Here is a 24,144-nt window from a genome sequence, read left to right as displayed (position 1 = left end):
AGAGAGAGAGAGAGAGAGAGAGAGAGAGAGAGAGAGAGAGAGAGAGAATGAGAATGAACAATAGCTTGAAGAGTTGCTAGGGCCAAATAAAGGTTTTTTTTTGCTTTTTTTTAAGGATGAGGGAGACTTGGGTATATTTGTATGGACTGAACCAGGCTATGGGGGGAGTTTGAAAATTTGAGATAATATGAGATAATTATGGAGGCATATTGCAGGAGAAGATTGAGGGGATAGGACCAAGAGTACATAGAAGTCTTGGCTTTAGTAAACAGAAGGGCTACCTCTTCATCAGAGACTGGAATAAAGGGAGGAATGGGGGATATCAAAGAGTTTGAAGTGTAGAATGGAGATAAAGAGGGAGCTCATGATAAACTGCTTCAGTTTTCTCAGTAAAATATGAGGGTGAGGAGAGGCTGGAGGAGAAAAGAGAAGATTTGGAACAGTTTGGGGAATACACTAGAGAGCTAATTAGGGAAGAATAAAAGGAGTGCCTTGTGGCTGTGAGGGCTCCCTTAGCTGAGATTAGTTAACATAAGTTTATGATGGTCCTAGTTAGAAAAGTGGTGTGACTTCCAGTTCTGATGATTATATATCCATATCTATAATGGATCTTGGGGTGGGGGAGGGGCAAGATGGGGTGAAAATTTAGAACTCAAAATCTTGTGGAATTTCATTCTTTTAAAAAAAATAAAAAGAAAGAAGAAACAGAAAAAAAGAAATATTTATTAACTATTTACTGTGTGTTAAGCACTTAGGATACAAATACACACAAGCAAGATAGTCCCTGCCCTCTAGGAATTTACATTCTTATGATGGAAGACAGCACATAAAGGGAAACTGGTAGGAGAGGAATATGAGAAGGATGACCAGACTATAAGCATCATGTTGTAAAAAGGGTGGTCAAGAAATGACATGGAGGCCTGGCTTCCAGCAAGATAAGGTGAAAGCTCACATCCCTATTAGATTGTCAAATTAAGGAAATGGGAAATGGGGAGAGGGTCCCTGACATGGGCATCATTTCCAAATCAGCTCTTGGAGAATATTTGTGTAACTTGCTACTTAAACTTTAACTGCTCTTCATTTTCATGCTGTTACAAAATGACTTTAATGGAATTTTATAAATTAAAAAGTATGTTCTTTGTAAGGATTTATCCTCCTTGTCATCAATTACAAGATTTCCTTTTTCCTATTAGAGTGGCTACTAGTTGGTTCCATAGTGCACAGAATGCTGGGCCTGGAATTAGGAAGGCCTAAATTCAATTCCAGCCTCAGACACTTACTACCTGTGGGACCCTGAGCAAGTCACTTAACCTCTGTTTGCCTCTTCCTCCCAAGGTTGTTGTGGAAATCAAATGAGATAATATTTGTAAAGTGCTTAATAGAGTGCCTGGCATATAGTGGATGATTAATGCTTAAAAATAAATAATTAATTACAATAATATAATATAATAATAAATAATACATAAACAATTAATAATAAATTAATAAATGCTGTTTCCTTCCTTGTCTGACAGTTTTATATTTCTCTTTGTATAAGTGGGATTGGGGGTGGGAAGAATATGCTAAGTATAAATATACTAAAATACACATATTACTCTTTCAGACATCTGTCAGGCCTGTTAAATTTCCATCTGTTACAAGAAGCCCTACTTCTCCTACAAATTCAGGAAATTTCAACCAATCACCCCATTCTTCTGGTGGGTCCAGTGGCATAGGTGGAATTAACAGACATGGTGGAGAACTACATAACAGATCAGGTATGTATTTTTTTTTCAAATTTATATAAGAAATGAAAAACACCAAGATGGTAACTCAAACTTTATGGAAATAGAATCTTTAGATTTCTTTTTTGTCATGTTTGTTTTTATATCATATTCATTTTCAAATGTATCCTGCCTTTCTTCCATATTCAAAGAACCATCCTCTTTTCACACAGAATTAAAAAAAAATAAGTGGCAAAACAGCAGTTCAACAACACTGACCAACACATCAACAGAGTCTGAAAATGTGTACAACGAGAAAAACAGAATCTTAAGAGATGGAGGATAGTCTACTCCAGGGTGGGGAACCTGTGGCCTTGAGGCCACCTGTGGTATTCTATTATCTGATACAGGAATCACCTCTCCATTCTAGAATATCCCTTACAAGTGGTTATCCAGCTCTTGCTTAAACGTTTCCAGTACTAGAGAATTCACTACTATGTAAGGAAATGTATTCCATCTAAATGTCATAAGTTGTTTTTTTTTATATATTAAGGCAATATTTGCCTGCTTATAACTTCCACCCATTGTTCCTAACTCTCCCTTCTGAAGTCAAAGAGTTTTATCCCTCATCTATGTGATAGTCCTTTAGAGAGTTGTAAACAGCATCTATGTCTTGCCCCTCTTCCCCTATCATCACCACCAGTATTCTCTTCTCTAAGCTAAATATCCAAGGATTCTTCAATTAATTTTCATATGACATGTTTTGTCGTTTGGAGTCCCTTTACCATCCTCATTGCCCCTTCTCTGGACCCATTCCAGTTTGCCATTTTCTCTCCAAAGGAAACAAGACACATCTTAGTAGTTGGATGAGCCCTTTTAGCTGTAAACATAAGAAGTACTATGGACTTCACATGCCAATCACATCATAACTCTTGCCTTGATTGTTTCCTCTGTGTTTCCTAAAGACTTTGAAATAACCTAGAATCATATTGTATGTGGTAGATTACGTTTGGGTTTAACATCCACAATGTTAAATAATTTGTCTATAATTGTACAGCCAGTATGTATCAAAGGCAGGACTTAAATCCAAGATTTCATCACTCTAAGACTGATCCTCTATCTTATATACACCATGCTTCCTCTCTTTTTTTTTTAATATTGAAGGTAAACCATTTGGGCTTTACTTGGAAGAATTTTTCTTAAAATCCCCCTTTAAAGCAAAAATTTTTAAAAAGGAGGCTTGGAGCCTCCTTTTTCTAGTCTTTGCTGCTGTCTCAAGAAATGAGACCGCTTTGAAAGCTAATAGATTGTAAGTAATTTTATTATCTGGGTCTTTCTTCTATCTGTTATCTACCTTGATTAGTGGTTTGCTTTTATCAAGACTCATATTTGCTCCTTCAGCATTAGCTTCATCCTGTCATGGAATTCTATAAAAGTTTTAGGGCAGAATTGGTACAAAAATGCTATGTGTGATGAAATCCTTTGAAATGATTATCATTTATTCGATAAAAATCCCTTCATATTTGAATGGCAGTGTCCGATAAAGACAAGTAGTAAGTTGCTGCTATTTTTTGGTTGAGGAGAAGAGAGTTTTTTTTCCAATGACTCCAAATATCATTCTGCCTGTGATCCATACTGAACTCTGCTGTTATAGAAATAACAGTCCCGGTTTTATTTTTTTAAGGGGGGTGGGTGGGGAGTGTCATTTAAGGAGAGGAACACATTTCTTCTCTTTTTTCTTAGATTTTTATTTATATCTTTTAGTTTTACATCATCTAGCTTTCACTTTGTATGCCATTTCTTCCCCTTGGGATTCCCCAAATAGCCATCCCTTATAATAAAGGATTTTTTTTTAAAGAAAAAGGTGAAGAGGAAAAAAAACCTTAAACCAATCAATATATCAAAGAATATTTGACATCATATGCAATATTCCACCCTATGCACCTCCTACTTCTGCAAAGGAGTGGGTTGAAGCATTTTCTCATATCTCTTCTTTGAGGTCAAGCTACTTCTTTATAAATTTTGCAATATTCAGTTTTAATTGTTTTGTGGTGGTTTTTTCATCTGCATAGTTATAGTCATTGTGTTTTCCTGGCTCTACCTACTTCCTTTTGCATCAGTTCATATAAGTCTTCCCATGTTTCTGTATATTCATCATGTTCATTGTTTCTTACAGCACAACACAATAATATTCCATGATCTGCCACAGTTGATTTAACCATGTCCCAATGGAAGGGCATGACTGCTGAAGGGCAATTGAACTGTGTTTCTAATTCTTAGTTATCACAAAAAAGTGCTGCTATCAATATTTTGGCATATATGGAGCCTTTCTTCTTGTCAATGACCTCCTTGTGGTATGAGCCTTGTAATGGAATCTCTGGATCAAAGGATATGGACATTTTAGCCACTTAACTGTATAATTACAAATTGCTTTCCAGAAGATTGTACCAATTCATAGCTGGGGAGAGCAAATTTCGATAGGGTTGGTCCCCTTCCTTGTACCATTTTTAATGCTTCCCTTGTACCATAAAAATCATGTAAAATAAGAATTAGGACGAGGAGATTAAGTGACATGCTATTGCCACTGACATGTACCCATTTCATATATTTCTTTATAATTCCTTAGGTGGCAGCATAGATAGTGTTTTGTCCCAAATTGCAGCACAAAGGAAAAAAGCCGCAGGATTATCTGAACAGAAATCCAGCCAGCAGCATAGTCCAGTCTGTACAGCTCCTGGGTCCACCCTGCCTGATGTCCAGGGTTCTCCAGTTTCAGGCAACATTCATAGTGGAAAGGTGTTTGTTTACCTTACACCTTCCCCTTGTAACATCACCAGTACTAACCCAGGACCTGAATTTATGTTGAATCAGGGGGAGTAAAATACTTAATGCAAACAAGGCATTCCTTTGAATTCTCAGTGAACACCGTTAGTTAGTTAATACCTTGGACAAGTTAATTTTATAAAATCACATCTGTACTCAGCGAAAGGTCCATTTACTCCCCCTGGCTCCATATAGAGTCAGGCCCAGCACATGCATGCTCAAGTTGGAATGAAACGTAAATGAGTGCATGCTGTTCACCCCTCTGCTTTTTATGTAGATGCTGTCACTGCTATAGGACCCTCTTGATTGATTAGGAAGCTGACAAACCTTTGAATTATAGTAACTTGCTCGTATCACTTCAGCCCTAGAAGCTCTTTTTTTTCTCTCTTTGCCTTGTTATTTCTGCTGGGAGATGTAATAGTATAAAACTCCAGGATCATAATGGAGGCTGTTGCATATTTAGATATTATTAGATATTACATAATTGTTATTTATATAGGATAATCTTTTCACAGGTGTACCCCACTTTAAGGAAACCTAAATTCACCCAAACACAAATTTGAGAAAATTATTAAAAGGAACTATTTCCTTAACATATAATAACTAATATCCCTGATCAAAAACAGTACTGGAACCTTGTTGGACTTAATAAAAAAGGGGGAGGGGGTGCTAAACTTCCTTTAAACCACCAACATCTCTGGTTGAAGATTCTTATTTTTAAAAACTTTTAAGGGAGATGAAATAGCAATACATGGGCCCTTACCTAGAATTTTAAATGGAAATATTTCACATAGAGATGATTCCTCTTATCTATTGAGAAGGAAATGTAGTGGAAAGACCCCTGGAATAAGAGGCAGGAGAGCTGAGTTCTCAACCTAGCTCTGCCATTTACTGTGGGACACTGAGCAAGCTACAAAAGTGTTCTTCAAGTCATAAATTTGTATAAATTTTATGCAAATGGATTTTTTCTATGCTTCTATAGGTAGAAAGAGAAAGAAACCCCCACAGGGTACAACTCCTCATGTAGATCCAATTCTAAGAGAACAATTTCAGAAGTTTGGTATAGTGGATACAGTAAGAGACTTGGAGCCAAGAAGACCTGGGTTCCAATTATACCTCTGATCCTTAGCAACTGTTTGACCCTGGGCAAGACCCTTAACTTCTCTAAGCATCAATTTCCTCATCTATAAGATGGATCTAGTACTATCTGCAATATATGCCTTGGATAAGATAGGACCCATGCACAGAGCTGAGGAGTAAGACTACCTCATCCTCTGAGATAAGGAGGAAGAAGTGATGCTGAGAAACTTTTGAAAAGCGAAGAAGGGTAATTGAAGGAGCTCTAGTCAGATGGCCTCAACAGTTTCAGTGCGGTAGGAAACTAAGTCATCTAAGCCAGTTTGGGGTGGGAGATGGCTGCCCCACCCCACCCCCCGCAGAGTGGGAAGTTTGGGATCTGGAGTACAAAAGTTTGGAACTGTCACCGTGGAGAATAAGGAAGGGAAGTAGTACTCTAGAGAGATGGCCAAGTAGCTGTTAGTGTCAAGTTGAAGTAACATAGCATAAATTTCATCGTTTTTAATTTTGTGACTTACTCCAGCAATCCTAAGCAACCTGAATAGAACAATCAGTGGTGGCAGTTGAGCAGGGGTGTGCTGGTAAATGTTTAACAGCCAGCTCTCTGCGTCATTAACATTTTCTCCATTACTTTCTTAAATCTAACCAATAAAAAGCCCCAGTAAATCAAGCTCTGATTTGTAACATTTACCAATTTCTGGAGTGTAAATAAACACTCACACTGAAAATTTATCAATTGGCTCTTGCAAGCCATCTGGAGGGCAAGAGATCTTACAGTAATGGTGAACACACAAAATAATACAGTTTTTAAACTGTTACATAGTAGTTTCTAGACACTTTTTTTTCCTTAAAGCATAAAGTGAATGAATAATTTCATTTTAAATTTAATTCAATTTCAATTCAAAAACTTGTGAGCGCTCATTTTAAGTACACTGATCGTGGTCCTAGGTGCTGGGTGATAACAATAAATAAGACAGTCTCATCCTCTCATGAAGTGTACAGTTTAATAGGGAGTAAATGACCAATGTTTTTTAAAAAAATCATAAAAAAAAACAGAACAGGATAAATGCATACAAGAAACACAAGGACTATGTGAGTTCCAAGGGGTAAAAGATATAGTATCTCAGCAGCAAGGGAAGAGGAAATGAGAGAAAAATGAGGTTCTTAAAGTCACTAGCTTAAAATTTGGAAAACTTTTGTGTTTTCTATACAATCAACTTAAATAGTAAGGCATGTAAAAGTCTTATTTTTGAAATGGTTAAAAACTAGCATGGGCCAAATATTAGAAAACAGGAAGTGGTATTGGACCAGTCAAGCAACAAGCAGTTATTAAGTGCTTACTGTGTGCCAGGTGGTGTTCAAAGTGCTGGGAATTCAGAGAAAAAAATACAAAAATAGTTCCTGCCCTCAAGGAACTTACATTCTAATGATGGGGATGGCAAAATCTATGTAAATAGGAACATATAAGGTACATAGAAAATATGTAGAAGGTAAGTTTAGAGGAGTTTTGTAATTCAAATAAACCTCAGTAAATCATTTTTCTACTCCCCATTTAACACAAAGGAAGAAAGTTAAACTATAGAGATATCAAATGACTTGCCCAAGATCACATGGCTAAATAGAAGCAAAGCCAGAGTAGAACCCAAGTGTTCTTAAAGTCCAGGGCTCTTTCCACTACACCACATTGCCTCCTTGTCCCAATGGATCTTCTTTTAACTTATAGTTTTATTAAACAGTTAACGACTCTTAATTTTGCATTTGATTAATAATACTTTTCGTAGCCTTGGTTAGAAAATGCATTGTCAGGTTCAGTATGTGGTGGATATGTCCCTAAATATTTCAGTAATTTCTAATTCCTTTTTTCCCCTTTTTTTGTTGTCCAATTGTATTTTTACTTTTATTTTTGCATCAGAAATTGGAGACAAGCAAAAGACCTCTGTCTGGAACCTCAACTACCTCCAAGAGCACCTCACCAACACTTACCCCGTCCCCATCCCCAAAAGGGCACAATGCAGAATCTTCTGTTTCTTCTTCCTCATCTCATAGGCAGTCTAAGGGGAGTGGTGGCTCTAGCAGTGGAACTATTACTGATGATGGTAAGTGATTGCTGCATACATCAAAGCACATGGGAGGGAGAATATATGTAGGTATGAGGTACCTAAGTGTGATCATTTTAAAGAAATTAGGAATTTTTTAAAACATTATGTTCCATGAGTTCAGGGTCCAGGATCAGTGGGAGCTCTATCACATCTACAAGGAATGTTCACTTTGTCCTGTGATTCACCCCAATGATAATAATTTTTAACAGTAGCTGATAAGCATACCTGAATTATAATGCTCAGGACAATGTCCATTTCCTTCCACTTTCTGTTTCTTTCACCCTGCCTTTAGAGCAAGGGTTCTTAACCTGGGATCCTTGAGCTTATTTTTATTATGTCAATAACTATGTTTCAATGTAATTGGTTTCCCTTGTAATCCTATGTATTGTATTGTATACATTATAAAATATTGTTCTGAGAAGAGGTCCATAGGCTTCACCAGACTACCAGAGGGGTCCATGACACAATAAAGGTTAAGAACTCCTGCTTTAGAGGCTAATCTTTTCATCTTTTTTTCCTCTTGCACTTTTAAAATGTTTAGCAATATCGAGGACAGTCAAGTATTCCCACAATGTGTTTACCAATTCTTCCCTCTCATTGCCCGGCCTCCTTCTAAAAGCCATCTTTAAGCATTTTCTCAAGCATGGCCAGCTATACTGCACTTTGACTGTAAGGTATAGCCTTTTCATATGAATTCTTTCAGTAATGTCTCTGAGTACAGTTCATGCTGAGGCCAAAATGTCTTCAATGTTTTCTTTAGCTCAGAGTAATCAATGGGCCAGGCATAATAATTAAAACCTACTCTTAGAAGAAAAACAAGTTATCCTAGTATTGAAAACTCTTAGAACTTTATGCTTTTAGAGTTGATATTTTAAAAATAACAGGTCAGAATTAAGGTTGATCCTGGTGCTTCTAGATTTGTGTACAATGTGTTATCTTTTACAAAATTCTAAATTGGTATTGTTTTGAATCTTTCTCTTTTTAAGATGAGCTGACTGGAATCCTTAAAAAATTATCACTTGAGAAATATCAGCCAATTTTTGAGGAGCAAGAGGTAAGGGCTTTATCTATTTTATATGTCTTTACTATGGATCTAAGAACATTATCTATCAGTACATTTTAATATGATACTGTCAGTAAAAAGGTTGAGAAAAGAAGAATAACCAGCATTATATGGAGATAATTAATATTTATCATAACTAATCAAGTCATTCAATTAGAGAGAAAGTCAAGGGAATTTTTTTTCTGATGTTATATTTGAATTCTGTTATGACAGCTATTTCTTGGAACGAGTGGGCCCCTTGCTCAGGGGTTATATAAGACATGGATTACATAAGATACTCATAATAGTGGAATTTGAATTGCCATGTTTGAATACTTAAGATGTTCTCTATATTATCATCTTTGTGGTGTTTTCTTTTCTTTTCTTTTTTTTTTTTTTACAACAACACTGAGGTAATTGGAAAACATCCTGTTTTTAATTAAGAACTACATAGGCACATTACCATTAAATGACGTATGTGAGGTTTCACAGGAAATAAATGGCAAAGTCAGGATTTCTAATTTGTTAGTCTTGCATTTATTTTTGAGCCCTAAAACTGGCTTTCTCCCTATCTGCCAAAGGATGGGAAGATTGGGATAGTTTTCTCCATTATAACTTCTGTGATGCTCTAAACTCACAGTTACCTCAAAGAAAATTAAAATGAAGGATGAATAGATAGGTAAGATAGACAGATATAGATAGATAGATAGATAAGCACTATTCTTTGACTATTGGTCATATTTCTTGTGTCCCACTTTCATCCTCTATAGCTTCATTTCTATAGAAATTACTATGGGGGTACTGCTATGTCCTTTTTTTTTCTCCTAATCAGTTAAAAGTAAATACTTCAACTAAAAGTTTTGGCCTTGAACTCTTCGTATAACCTTAACATTGAAGATTTACAGGAGAAAATGAGAAACTTATGGCATGAAATGAACTTTTAACTCAACACTGTGGTGTCTCTGTGAGTCCAATGAATATTAACATGAGTGTATAGAAGTTTTTCATTCCTAACATGGTATTTTACAAGTCTCTTATGCTGTTGCCACATCCTATTCTGGATTATAGCCATTGGATAGTTACAATGTATTCATGTAATGTTGTATCTCCTACCTGATTGAGTTAACACAGAGTAGCAAGTGTTTCCTATGTTGAGCAGTAGGAGCACAGGCCTGGCTGGGTGTCAAACATGGCCCTAGCAGCTTTTAACCACAGAGAACTTTAGCAGGGAAAGTATAGAAAAATAACAACAGCATATTCCCCAGACTTGCTAATCAATGGTGGCTTGCTGAGAGAGTTGTATGGAGGAAATGGAATAGCAATAGACACCAGGGGAGGCCTAGAAGAACAGCGCAGCATCACAATGCAGTGGCCTCAAGTTCCTGGCTATTTCTGCATTACTATTGCTGGAAAAGGCAGCTGGAAGTCTGAATGGTGTACATTTTTGTTTCCTCTGGGTATCGATGTAGTCCTGCGATTGTGTGCTTGTGTTGCTCTGGAGCTCAGACACAGATCACACCTAAGAGGGAAAGTGAGTAAAGATGAGATGTGTCTAATATTACATATAAAAGAGTTATAAATATGAATTCTCCCACTGGGTTCACAATCTTCATCTCTGGAGAGTAGTACTGCCTGTGAACACTGGGATATTATAGATTATAAACACCATGAGGGTAGGGGCTGTGTCTTTGTTATCTTTACAGCTTCCTCTGTCCCTAGCATAATGTACTGTATAATGTAGGCAATTATAAATAGTTAAATGAAAATTCATTCCCAGGATAAGTGATTTCAGAACAAAGGAAATAAGTGACTTATTTGAAAATTATATATATATATTTACACTTCCCCCCCCCCTTGTTTATGAGGGTCCAAAATGTTTGTTCTTATAAAGGTCTAATTCCTCTGAATGTGTTATTACAATTTTAGTATAAATTATCTTAGAGAATTCCAAAATTTAGGAAATTTAACAGCAAAAAAGATTTACATGGAATGAATTTTCATCTAATCATGTCTACTGTAGTTTAATTGACATTCTCTATCACTATATAAAAAGCTTTTCCCCTCATTTTTTGAAAGATAATTTAGTATATGTCTTTTCTTCAAGAATACACTTCCGTGTAAAAATTTTTTAACTTATTATTTTCCCTCCCTCTCCAATTTTCATATAATATTCAAATATTTTCTTATGCTGCCTTACTGCCATCTTGTCTCTGGGTTTTCTTCATTGTTCTGCATTCTTCGTATCAAACAATTAAATAACCACACATTTGCTATACTCCTAATATATGCCAGGCACTGTGGTAGGTGGGTGTTAAGGAGATACAAGTCAGTTCATGACAAGGATGAAATGAATGGTACAGACATTAAGTGCTATAAATTGAAAGGAAAGAGAGATTACTATAGGATTGAGTGGTCAGGGTGGTGGGACTTAAGCTCAGTCTCAAAAAATATAAAGGATTCAGGTAACTAGATAAGAGTAGTTGAGAGCATTCTGGGAGGTAGGATTGCCATAAGCAAAGTTACTGAGGAAGGAATGCCCTGCATAGTCTAGGGGGAAGAGTGAATGTTCCAACTTGGCTCTGTCAGAGGGTTCATGTGGAGAAAAAGGAGATAAGGTTAGAGAGGTAGGCTAGGAACCAAAATGTGGAGGACTTTCCACTCTGGACCAACTTGATCTTCTTCCTCATGGGTTTTGAATAAGCCATGATCACCAATTCAGAATTTTAGAGGTAAAGGGAACCTGAGAAATAATCTAGTCAAACTCTTTAGTTTTATAGGACAGAAGCCTGGAGTCTGGAGAGGGGAAATGATTTACCCAATGTCACACAGCTATTTAGTGGCAGAACTGGACTATAATCCAGGGATAAAAATAGTATTTGAAGAAGACTAGTTTGGCAATGGTAGGCCAGATGTATTAGAGAAGGAAGAGAGACAGGTAGGGAGGATAGTTGGGAGACTTTAAATAGTCTCCAAAATGCAAGAATTTTAAACATTTTTAAACATTGTATTCTTTATTTCATTGACTAAAAGGTAACAAATCCTGCCAGATAAGGGTACTAGAAACATTTTTTTCCCACCACAGGACCAGGGTAAATTTTTTTTTTTAAAAAAACTGTGTTAGGTCTTTCTTTAAAAAAAAAAATGCTCAAAAAAATCCCGTAGTCCTCTTTCTCTTTAGTATTATGAGGCAAAATGCTCCTTCCTCTTACCCAATATTTTTCCAAGCACCTTATATTTTCATTGCTGCCTGGGAATGCTTTTATATCACTACTCATCATCATCATCATCATCATCATCATCATCATCCCTTTCTCTCCTCCCAGCTCTGTGTTACTTAACCTTCACATCCTGGTGGTGTTTGTTTTCTTTTCACATGGACAGTGTAGCTAGGGAGGCAGCCAGGTCTGATCTTCTCAATTAGAATAAAAGCCCTTGCCTATCAATTAGAGAATGGCTGAACAAGTTGTGGTATATGAATGCAATGGAATACTATTGTGCTATAAGAAATGATGAGCAGGTAGACTTCAGAAAAACCTGGAAAGACTTGTATAGACTGATGCTGAGTGAAATGAGCAGAACCAGGAGAACATTGTACATAGTAACAGCCACATTGTACAATGACCAACTTTGATAAACTTAACTCTTCTCAGCAGTGCCAGGATCCAAAAGTCTCATGATGAAAAATGCTATCCACACCCAGAGAAAGAACCATGGGGTCTGAATGCAGATCGAAGCATACTATTTGCTCATTTTTTTTTTTTTACTCTCTTCTGTTTGGTTTCTTCTTTCTTATGGTTCCTCCTATTGGTTCTAATTCTTTTTTTACAACATGACTAATGTGAAATTATGTTTAACAGGAATGTATATGTAGAGCCTATATCAGACTGCATGCCTTCTTGGGGAGGAAGGAGAGAGGGGAGGGGGAGAAAATTTAAAACTCAAAAGCTTATGGAAGTGAATGTTGAGAACTAAAAATTAATTAATCAATCAATCAATCAATCAATCAATCAATTAATTAATTAATTAATAAAAGAACATAAGCCCTTTGAGAGCCAGGATTCTCCCTCATCCTTTAGGATACTAAGAATATCCTCCTCAGCACCAAGCACAGTGCCTTGTCAATTTATTGAAGGTCAAGAAGGAAAGAAATAACAATTAGTATTACCTTTTTTTTCCTGCCATGAGGAACATATCCCTAAATACTGTAGTTCAAAGAAAAAATAAAGTCAGGTATTTGGCTCTTTCAGGGCTGATAGTTAACACAAAGGTTAAGGCCCAAAAGAAATGTAAGTGGCAAAACTAAAGGTGTAATATTTATAAAATTATAGAATCTTTGACATAGAGGGAAAGTAGAGGTCATTTGGTCTGACCTTCTATAAGGTCTGCATCTGGATCTCTTGTTGAGGAATGCGAGTATATTGAGCTTCTTTGAGGACATTATATGGAGTATCAGAAATCAAGGATATAAGGTTTACTTCATTTACTGAAATGTATTATGTGCCAGCAAAGTTGGCTCTGAAGGCAAGTCAACAGGCATTTCATAAGTGCTTACTGTGTGCCAGGCACCATGCTAAGTGCTAGGGAGATGAAGAAAGGCAAAACAAACAAACAAAAAACAGCTCCTACTCTCAATATACTTACAGGCTAATGAGGAAAGAACATGCAAACTATGTACAAAAAAGATGTAGACTGGAAACATTGGAGATAATCTCAGAGAGAAAGCACAGTGATTAAGGAGGACTAGAAAGGCTTCTTGTCGCAAAGGGGACTTTAGCTGAGACTGGAAGGAAGCCAGGAAAACCAGGTAAAGACAAGGAGTGAGAGGGTTCCAGGCATGTAGGACAGCCAGTGAAAATGCTCAGAGTCTAGAAATATTCATTAGCTTGTTTGTATAAAGTGGATCTCATTTTCCTCTGACTCTCATGAAATTGGACATATGTTCTCGTGAAAGTATCTCCAGATAAACTAATTTGAAAACCATTGGTGAGGAAGGAGTTTTTAAGTAACAACAGGGCCTGTTGCATGTTGTATATTAAAATGCTTGAGGAACTTTTTGCGTCATTTTCAGAATTTCAAGGTAATAATGGGTCTCTTTCTTTATTATCACTCTCACCTTTGCTCTCTAGTAAAGAATGCCTCCTATTATTCTTCTCTTTATGCCACACCAGAACCAACACTGGGAACCCAGGCAAATAGACTGGCAGATAGAGGAGATCTAGGCAGACAGAAGTGAAGTCCAGGTAGGTCAGCAAAGTCAGAGAGGAATGAGAGTACTGCAGGTCTGGAGCAGAGAGTCAGCAAGAGGCCACCAATAAGGAGGATTGAACTTAGACTCCTGATTTTCAAAGAATTAGCAGGATACAGTAAAAATCTGTGTTACATTGAAATTATAACAAACATAAGTTCAGATTTTTTGGAACGGAAATGTGGCACAATGGAAAGAATGCAGGATTAAGAACCAGAGGATCTAGGTTCAAATCCCAGTTTTGCAATTTATACCTGTGTGACCAAAGGGCCGAGTCCTTTACCTCCTAAGACCTCAGTTTCCTCAACTGTAAAATGAGTGGCTTGGACTAAATGACCAACTCCCTCATCCTAAATCTGTGTTCTTCTAATGAGTCACAAATGCTTCATGAACTTGAATTTTATCAGTTATTATTTAATTACTGATATAGAAAACATGGAAGATAGAGCTGAAGCTACATTGGTTTTATGGCATTTAAAACAATTTTTTTTATTAGCTTGTACACTTTCATGAAGAAAGTATATAGAATGTATGACCTGAAATGTAGATTCTATAACCATAACCTAGTGTAGATTGTAGTAATATGAATATTACTCAGTGAAACTTTCTGATCAAGAGAATATTAAATTAAACCAATTTAATGAGACAAATGTAAAAGTGTTTTTATATTACTTGTTGTTGTTGTTCAGCTGTTTTCAGTCATGTCTAAATCTTTATGACCCCATTTGAGGTTTTCTTGGCAGAGATACTGGAATGGTTTGCCATTTCCTTCTCCAGTTTATTTTACAGATGAGGAAACTGAGGCAAACAGGGTTAAATGACTTGCCCAGGGTCACACAGCTAATAAGTATCTGAGGCCAGATTTGAACTCAGAAAGATGAATCTTCCTGACTCCAAGCCTGGCACTCTATCCACTTCAAACCTAGCTGCCCATAGATAATGCTATACCTATAGAAACAAGTTTAGAGAACAAATCCAAAGATGTGTGTGTGTGTGTGTGTGTGTGTGTGTGTGTGTATGCATACATACGTATGAAAGAGCATGATAGCATGTAAACACTGTATAGATAAGTAGGAAGGAGTTATCAGCATAGGGTGAACAGGGCATATGTTTGGGCACTGTATTTTTTTTTTTAGTGCTTTATTATTCCCCACTTTGTGGTCAAGATAACCATGGAATATGGTTAACTTCCAGGGATTATCCATTTAACTTTAAATCAGCTTTCTTTAAGTAGCTGTTTAGTATTAGTTAAGAGTTGCCCAGAGGGTTACATTTGACTTATACATGTTTTTCATAGTGAAACAACCAAGAAAAGAATCAAATAAAGTAAATATCAATACAAGAGGATATTTTTAAAAGCTCAAATATTAGGAACCACCTCAAATAGAAAAGTCTTTTCACTTTAATTCCAATTTTTGCTGCTCTAATTGCCTCACCAAGCCTGTGGTGAGGGATGGATAGAGGGAGCTTTCTAATCCAACTTTTAGTCATCTTTCAGGGAAATGGCATTTTATCATTCCTGCTGGCATTAAGCAGCCACTGATTTTGCCTGCCATGTCCAGTAGGCATGGATGTGACCTCTCATTTATTTAATTATTGAAATGAAAGATTCTAATATGCTCATATAGCCTTATTTACAGTAACCATTGGGTAGATGCTCCATAGAGGATACAAGGAATAATGTGGCTGAGAGTCACAGGGGATGAGACAGTGCAGAGAGGCTGTGATCTTTGTCTCTAGAAAGGATACTCATGCAAAGAAAATCACAGATTTCCCAAAGTACCAAAGTGATGTTGTATTGTGATAACTAGAGAAAAAACACACCTCCCTGATCCACATAGCCCTTCTTTCTTTTATTGCTTCTGTTGTTTAAGTTCATCTTCTATCTTTCTACAGTCTTCATCTCTCTTGTCTTCTTTGGGGAAATTATGGTAAGTGCTGCCAAGTAATAGAATTTACATATAATGTCATGAGACATGGAAACAATTAAATTGTCACATTTGTAATGTAATTAAAAGAATTTTAATTAACTGTCTTAAGTCTAAAAATATTGTAGCAATGGGAGTTTCATTTTCCCGATTCTAACCACTAAGATAATTGACTTGACAGATTTTCTTAATCATCTTATTGGATTGAAAATCCAATTCAGTAGATATTTGTGATTAGAGACTTTTTTTCTTCTTTCTCACTATACTGAGGGCCTAGAATTGGCTCATTCTAGGAACTTAATAAATGTTAGATTGTATAATATAGTATTGTATTCAAGCAATATTCATTGAACACTTGATATATATGAAGTCTGAGGCATAAATCAAATCAATCTAGTTTAAGAAACAATGAAATGCCCATTATGCTAGGTACTAGAAATAGAATTGTTGAAAAATGACAAAACTCCCACCCCTTAGGAGCTTACAGTTGAACAGGAGTATGAGACATGTATATAACTGTAATTCTATCACAACAGACTCAACTGCATATCTCTCACTTTATCTTTCTGTAGGTGGATATGGAAGCATTCCTCACACTTACTGATGGTGACTTGAAAGAGTTGGGTATTAAGACAGATGGTTCCAGGCAGCAAATTTTGGCAGCTATTTCTGAACTGAATGCAGGCAAGGTATTGTCCTAATTTTTTTCCCTCCAAAAATTGAAATATTTAATACAATCAGGGAATCTTACCAGTTGGTGAGATCCTAGACACCATTTAATTCAACTTCCTATTCATTGCAGGAATTCTTTCCAACATATATGTCAGATGATCATCCAGTCTCTACTTGAATACAGTTTGAGATATATACCATTTTGAGTCAGCCTTATCCATAATAGAACAGTAATAGATTCTAGGTATTGAAGCAAGAGATACAAAAAGACTCTGTTTCATTGTGTTTTTATTAAATCAGATACTCTTTATCTTTATTAACCTATTCTACTAAGATACCTATGGACTTTCCAGTATGAGTTTAATATTCTGAGTGTTTTTAATTTCCTTTGCAGGGACGTGAGAGGCAAATATTACAGGAAACCATTCACAGCTTCCATTCTTCTTTTGAGAGCAGTGCCAGCAATACCAGATCTCCTGGGAACTGTCAGTGTAAGTACGCTTGTGTGAACTCCTAAATTACCCAGGACTTGCTGGTGGCTGACTGACAACATGGATATAGAGTGTAGGACTTTGAGTCAGGAAGACCCAAGTTTGAATTTGGCCTCAGACATTTACTAGCTGTGTGAACCTGGGCAAATCACAACTAATATGTGCCTCAATTTTCTCATCTGTGAAACTGGGATAATAACAGCACCTACCTCCCAGGGTTATTATGAGGATTAAATGAGTTAGTGTATATAAAACTCTTTGAAAACCTTAAAGTGCTATATCAATGCTAGCTATTGTTATTAGCTATTATCAGATATGAAGGTAAGATAGAATAATAATGCATGGTGATAAAAAGGATTTGGTATCCCTTTAAGGTGGGCTTAATATTTCAAGGTAGTGAAATATCTTGATCTTCAAAACTGAGATTGCACTTTGGTGTTCAACCACATGTTGTTAGATGACTCAGTCTTTTCAAAACCAGTAACTGTCTTGTTTTAGACCCTGAACACAAATAATGTCTCCATGAATAGAATGGGTGGCACCATGGATAGAGTGTTGGACCTAAAGCCAGAAAGATCCAGATTCAAATCTAGATACTTATTAGCTGTGTGATCCTGGTCAAGCCATTTAACCTCTGTCTCCTCAGTTTCCTCATCTGTAAAATAGGGATGATAATGCACCTACCTTTCAGGATTGTTGTGAGAATCAAAAGAGATAATATCTGTAAAGTACTGTGCAAACATTAAAGCACTATGTAAATGTTAGAGATCATTATTGTCATTAATAGTAATAATAAAACATAGGCAAAATTTTGCTGTGAAGTCTGCCTGTCCTTTTGTAGTGCCTGGCATATAGCAGTCACTTGACTTCTACAGTGCTTTTCCATAGCAATTTTGACATAGCATATGGAGTACCAGCTCCGATCCTTCCTAGCTGTGACATGGGGAAAATTGATTACTTTTTCTTGACTGTCAGTTGCATCTGCAAAATGAGGCTGCTGATACTTGCATTACCCAAACAACAGAAGTTTGCCCTTTTATGTACTATGACCCTTAAAAATAATTTTAAGTTCGGTGCCGAGATGGTGGAGTAAGGAATGAACGCTCTGGAGCCCTCCTCAATTCCCCTCCAAACAACTAGGAAACCACCTCAGATTTGATCTAAGAGCAGGGAAGCAGCTTACCAGCCTGGCTGAAAAGGTCTGTCTCATTGGGGTGGGACAGAAGCCAGGTCCAAGAGCAGCAGTAGCAGCTATCCTCTTAGCAGAGGCTCTACAGCAGGGCTCAGAGCCTGGGGCAATCCACCCATGAGGCTCCACCCTCCTGCAAACCGGCAGACCCCTAGGCAAGTGAACAGTCTCTTTAGCACAGCAAGGCCCCACCCCAGAGACCCCACCCCCACCACAAGCATCAGTGAGGCCCTGACCCCACTGCTGACCAGCAGTGAAGCCCTGCTCTGGGGCTGGTCAGCAGCCAGACCCCACTCCTGGGGCCTACCAGTAGAGACCCTGTTTCCATAACAACCTAGCAGCTGGGTCCAGCAGCAGAGTTCAACCCCTGGGGCAGGCCAGCAGCTAAACCCCACCCCCAGGGGAGGCCAATAAGGAGGCCCCACCTCCCCCAGTACAAGCCAGAAGGGAAGCCTATCCTCCAGAGAAAGCAAGTAGCTAAGTTCTGAATCCCAGTGAAAACCATTAATAAGACCCAGAGCCCCAGCACAAAAAATTTGGGACAGTGCAGGACCAGAGCCCAACTCTCACATAAAAACACTGTCACAAAAAAAGGCAGAAAAAAATGAGCAAAAATTGAAAAAGATATATCTTGACTATGGTGACAGGGAGGATCAAAGCATAAACTTAGAAGAGGACAATAGTATCAAAATAGCTACATGTGAAACCTCAAAGAAAAATGTTATTTGGTCTCATGCCCAAAAAGAATTCATGGAAGAACTTAAAAAGGATTTTAAAAAGCAAATTAGAAAAGTAGAAGAAAAATTGAGAAAAGAAATGAGAATAATGCAAGAGAATCATGAAAAAAGAGTTAATAACATGGAAAAAATATATATAAAAATTTACCGAGGAAAATAGCTCCTTAAAAAACAGAATTGGTCTGATGCTGAGTGAAGTGAGCAGAACCAAGAGAATGTTGTACACAATAACAGCCACATTGTGTGATGACTAATATTGATAAACTTAACTCTTCCTGGCAATACAAGGATCTAAGACATCTCCAGAGGCCTTGTGATGGAAAATGCTATCCACATCCAAAGAAAGAACTGTGGAAGTTGAATTGCTATTTTTTTTCTCTTCTGTTGAGTTTTGTTTCCTCTTTCTGATAGTTCCTCCTACTGGTTTTAATTTTTACTTACATCACTAATGTGAAAACATATTTAATATGAATGTAAATGTATAGCCTATATCAGATTGTGCCCTGTCTTGGGGAGGGTGGTGAGGAGGAAGGGGGAGAAAAATTTTAAAATCAAAAGCATATGGAAGTGATTATTGATAAATCAAAATAAATTAATAAAAAGTAAAAAAAAAAAAAGTAAAAAAAAAACCCCAAAAAACACCAGAATTGGCCAAGTAGAAAAGGAAATACAAAAGGTTACTAAAGAAAATAATTCCTTAAAAATTAGAATTGAACATGTGGAAACCAATGACTCCATGAGACATCAAGATACAATAAAACAAAAGCAAAAATCATAGAAGAAAATGTGAAATTTTTCATTGGAAAAACAACTGACTTAGAAAATAGATCCAGGAGAGATGATATAAGAATTATTGTCCTACCTAAAAGCCATGATCATAAAAAAATAGCCTGGACAACATCTTTCAAGAAATTATCAAGGAAAACTGCCCTAATATATTAGAACCAGTGGGTAAAATAGAAATTGAAAGAATCCACCATTCACCACCTGAGATTCCAAAATGAAAACTCTCAGGAACATCATAGCCAAATTCTAGAGCTCACAGATCAAAGAGAAAGTATTGCAAGCAGCAAAAAAGAAACGATTCAAATATCACAGAGCTAAAGTCAAGATTACACAGGATTTAGCATCTTCCACATTAAAGAACTGAAAGTTTTGGAATATGATATACCAGAGAGCAAAGGAGTTAGAATTACAACCAAGAATCACCTACCCAGCAAAACTGAATATAATCATTCAGGAGAAAAAACAGATATTTAACTAAATAGAAAACTTTCAAGCATTCCTAATTAAAAGACTAGAGCTTAATAAAAAATTTGACTTCCAAATACAAGACTCAAGGGAAACATAAAAAAGTAAAAAATAAACAAGAAAGAGAAAGGAAATTTTATATTTCTAATTACTTGTATCAATAAAGTAGAGAAAAAGCAGATCAATGAATTGGATATACAACTTAAAAAAAGCTAGAAAAAGAACAAATTAAAAATCCTCAATTAAACACCAGCTTGGAAATCCTGAAAATCAAAGCAGAGATTAATAAAATTAAAAGTAAGAAAACCATTGAAATAAAACTAGAAGCTAGTTTTATTAAAAAAAACCAATAAAATAGATAAACCATTTGTTAATTTGATTTTAAAAAAGAAGAAAATCAAATTACTAGTATCAAAACTGAAAGGGGTGAACTCCCCACCAATGAAGAGGAAATTAAGACAATTGTTAGGAGCTATTTTGCTCAATTATATGCCAATAAATTTGACAAACTACACAAAATGGACAAACATCTACAAAAATATAAATTACCCAGATTAACAGAAGAAATACAATACTTAACTAAACCAGTCTTAGAAAAAAGAAATTGAACAAGCCATCAATTAACCTTCTAAGAAAAAATCCCCAGAACCAGATGGATTCACAAATGAATTCTACCAAACATTTAAAGAATAATTAATCCCAATACTATATAAATTATTTGGAAAAATAGGAAAAGGAGTTCTACATAATTCCTTTTATGACACAAATATGGTGGTGAAACCTAAACCAGGAAGAGCCAAAACAGAGAAAGAAAATTATAGACCAAAATCTCCAATGAATATTGATGCAAAAATTTTAAATAAAACACTAGCAAAGAGATTACAGCAATATATCACAAGAATCATACATTATGACCAGGTGGAACTTATACCAGGAATACTGGGATGGTTCAATATTAGGAAACTATCAGCATAATTGACTATATCAATAACAAAACCAACAGAAACATATGATTATCTTAAAAGATGTAGAAAAAGCCTTTGACAAAATACAGCACCCATTCCTATTAAAAAACACTAAAGAGCATAGGAATAAATGGAGGTTACCTTAAAATGATGAGTAATATTTATCTAAAACCATCAGCAAGTATAATCTATAATGGAGATAAGCTAGAAGCCTTCCCAATATAATGAGAGGTGAAGCAAGGATGCCCATTATCACCTCTATTTTTTAACATGTACTAGAAATGTTAGCTGTAAGCTATAAGAGAAGAAAAATAAATTAAAGGAATTAGAATAGGCAATGAGGAAATAAAACTATCACCCTTTGCAGATGCTATGATGTTATACTTAGAAAAACCAAGAGAATCAACTAGAAAACTACTTGAAATTATTAATAACTTTAGCAAAGTTGCAGGTTATAAAATAAACCCACATAAATCATCAGCATTTCTATATATTACCAACAAAGTCCAAAAGCAAAAGCTAGAAAATTTAAAATGACTGTAGACAATATAAAATACTTAGGAGTCTACCTGCCAAGACAAACCCAGGAACTATATGAACACAACTGTAAAACACTTTTCACACAAAGTCAGATCTAAACAACTGGGAAAATATTAATTGCTCGTGGGTAAGGCCAAGCCAATATAATAAAAATGACAATTCTGCCTAAATTAATCTATTTATTCAGTGCCATACCAATCAAACTATCAAAAAAATATTTTATAGAACTAGAAAAAATAATAACACAATTTATCTGGAAGAACAAAAAGCTCAAGGATAACAAGAGAATCAATGAAAAAAAATGTGAAAGAAGGTGGTCTAGCTATACCAGATCTCAAACTGTATTATAAAGCAGTAATTATCAAAACAATCTGGTACTGGCTAAGAAATAGAGTGATGGATCAGTGAAATAGATTAGATACAAATTACATTATAGTAAATGACCATAGTAATCTATTATATGATAAACCCAAAGATCCAAGCTTTTGGAAGAAAAACTCATTATTTGACAAAAACTACTGGGAAAACTGGAAAACAGTATGGCAGAAATGAGGTATAGACCAACATCTCACACCATACACCAAGATAAGGTCAAAAGAGGTACATTATTTACACTTAAAAAGTGATACCATAAGCAAATTAAGAGAGCATGGAATAGTTTATCTGTCAGATTTATGTATCAGGGAAGAATTTGGGATCAAAGAAGATATAGAGAGCACTACAAAATGTAAAATACATAGTTTTGACTGTATAAAATTAAGAAGTTTTTGTACAAACAAAACCAATGCAACCAAAATTATAAGAAAAACAGAAAACTGGGGGAAAATGTTTGCAACAAGTATCTCTGATAAAAGCCTCATTTCTCAAATATATAGAGAACTGCATCAAATTTATAAAAATACAAGTCATTCCTCAATTGATAAATGCTCAAAGGACATGAACAAGCAGTTTTCAGACAAAGAAATCAAAGCTATCTATAGTCATATAAAAAAATGTTCTAAATCACTATTGATCAGAGAAATGTAAATTAAAACAACTCTGAGGTACCACCTCACACCTATCAGAGTGGCTAATATGACAGAAAAGGAAAATGTTGGATGTTGTAGGACATGTGAGAAAACTGAGACACTAATGCACTATTGTTTGATTTGTGAATTGATCCAACCATTGTGGAGAGCAATTTGGAACTATGCCCAAAAGGCTATAAAACTGTACATACCCTTTGATCCAGCAATACCACTGTTAGGTTGGTATCCTAACGACATCCAAAATAGGGGAAAGGACCCACAAGTGCAAAAATATTTATAGCAGCACTTTTTGTGTTAGCCAAGAAGTAGAAATCAAAGGGAAGCCCATCAACTGGGGAATGGCTAAACAAGCTGTGGTATATGATTGTAATGGAATATTATTGTGCTATGAGAAATGACAAGCAGGATGATTTCAGAAGAACCTGGAAAGCCTTACATGAACTAATGCATAGTGAAGTGAACAGAATCAGGAGATCACTGTACACAGTAACAGCAATATTATTCGATGAAGAACTGTGAATGACTTAACTATTCTCTAAAATACAATGATCTAAGACAATCCCAAAGAACTGATGATGAAGCATACTATCCGCTTCCAGAGAAAGAACTCATATTGACTGAATACAGACGGAAGAATGCTATTTTTCACTTTCTTTTTTTTCCTTTTATTTGAGTCTTCTTGTACAAAATGACTAATATGGAAATGTTTTACACAATTGCACATGTATAACCTATATCTGATTGCTTACCACCTCAGGGAGAGAGGAGGAGAGGGAAGGAGGGAGGGATAGAATTTGAAACTCAAAACTTTAAATAAAAATATTTTAAAAAATTTTAAGAAAAATAAAAATCACTTAAAAATAATTTTAGCAGAAATCTTTTGGAAATGTATTATTGATTCCCCTGCCTTCTTAAACAGAGTATGTTGAGCCAATTTAACCTTTTCTAGAATGTTCATGTAGGAAATATTCATGACTGTATGGTAATATAGTCATGCCCTCAGGAATTACTCAGATATAGCCAACTGTTTGCTACACTAAATAGCCCTATGTTGCTAAGCTTTTTGAGCTGTGTCTGCTTTTTATAGTTTCCTTATTGTCAGGCAGTCACATTATTGTCCCTGATGATGGCTCTAGTAGCACTGCCCTCTTCTCCAATTCTAAATGGCTCTTTCTAATCAGCAATGAAACTAGATTACCACAATTGTTAAAAATTGACCAAAATCAGGGTAAATAGGCTTTGAGTCCGGGCTTCTCCATGGGTAAAATTCCAATAGCTTTAACAAATGGACAATGACTTTTCTTTTCTCTTTCTTTCTTTCTTTCTTTCTTTCTTTCTTTCTTTCTTTCTTTCT

General features: G+C 35.9%; 1 protein-coding gene across 1 annotated transcript in view; it reads left to right on the top strand.

Annotated features, from left to right (window-relative positions):
- LOC114025799 (ankyrin repeat and SAM domain-containing protein 6-like) overlaps window positions 1-24,144 on the top strand; it is a 78,111-nt gene that overhangs the window by 51,722 nt on the left and 2,245 nt on the right. The window contains exons 10-15 of the mRNA XM_027839328.1: window positions 1,604-1,757; window positions 4,330-4,499; window positions 7,516-7,699; window positions 8,689-8,756; window positions 16,490-16,606; window positions 16,984-17,080. Coding sequence (XP_027695129.1) covers window positions 1,604-1,757; window positions 4,330-4,499; window positions 7,516-7,699; window positions 8,689-8,756; window positions 16,490-16,606; window positions 16,984-17,080 — 790 coding nt within the window. The remainder of the gene's footprint in view (window positions 1-1,603; window positions 1,758-4,329; window positions 4,500-7,515; window positions 7,700-8,688; window positions 8,757-16,489; window positions 16,607-16,983; window positions 17,081-24,144) is intronic.

Source organism: Vombatus ursinus, unplaced genomic scaffold, assembly GCF_900497805.2.
Source record: "Vombatus ursinus unplaced genomic scaffold, bare-nosed wombat genome assembly UNPS02014832.1, whole genome shotgun sequence".
Lineage (NCBI taxonomy): Eukaryota > Metazoa > Chordata > Mammalia > Diprotodontia > Vombatidae > Vombatus > Vombatus ursinus.
Note: the sequence above shows the minus strand (reverse complement) of the source record. Positions and strands in the feature narration are given on the sequence as shown.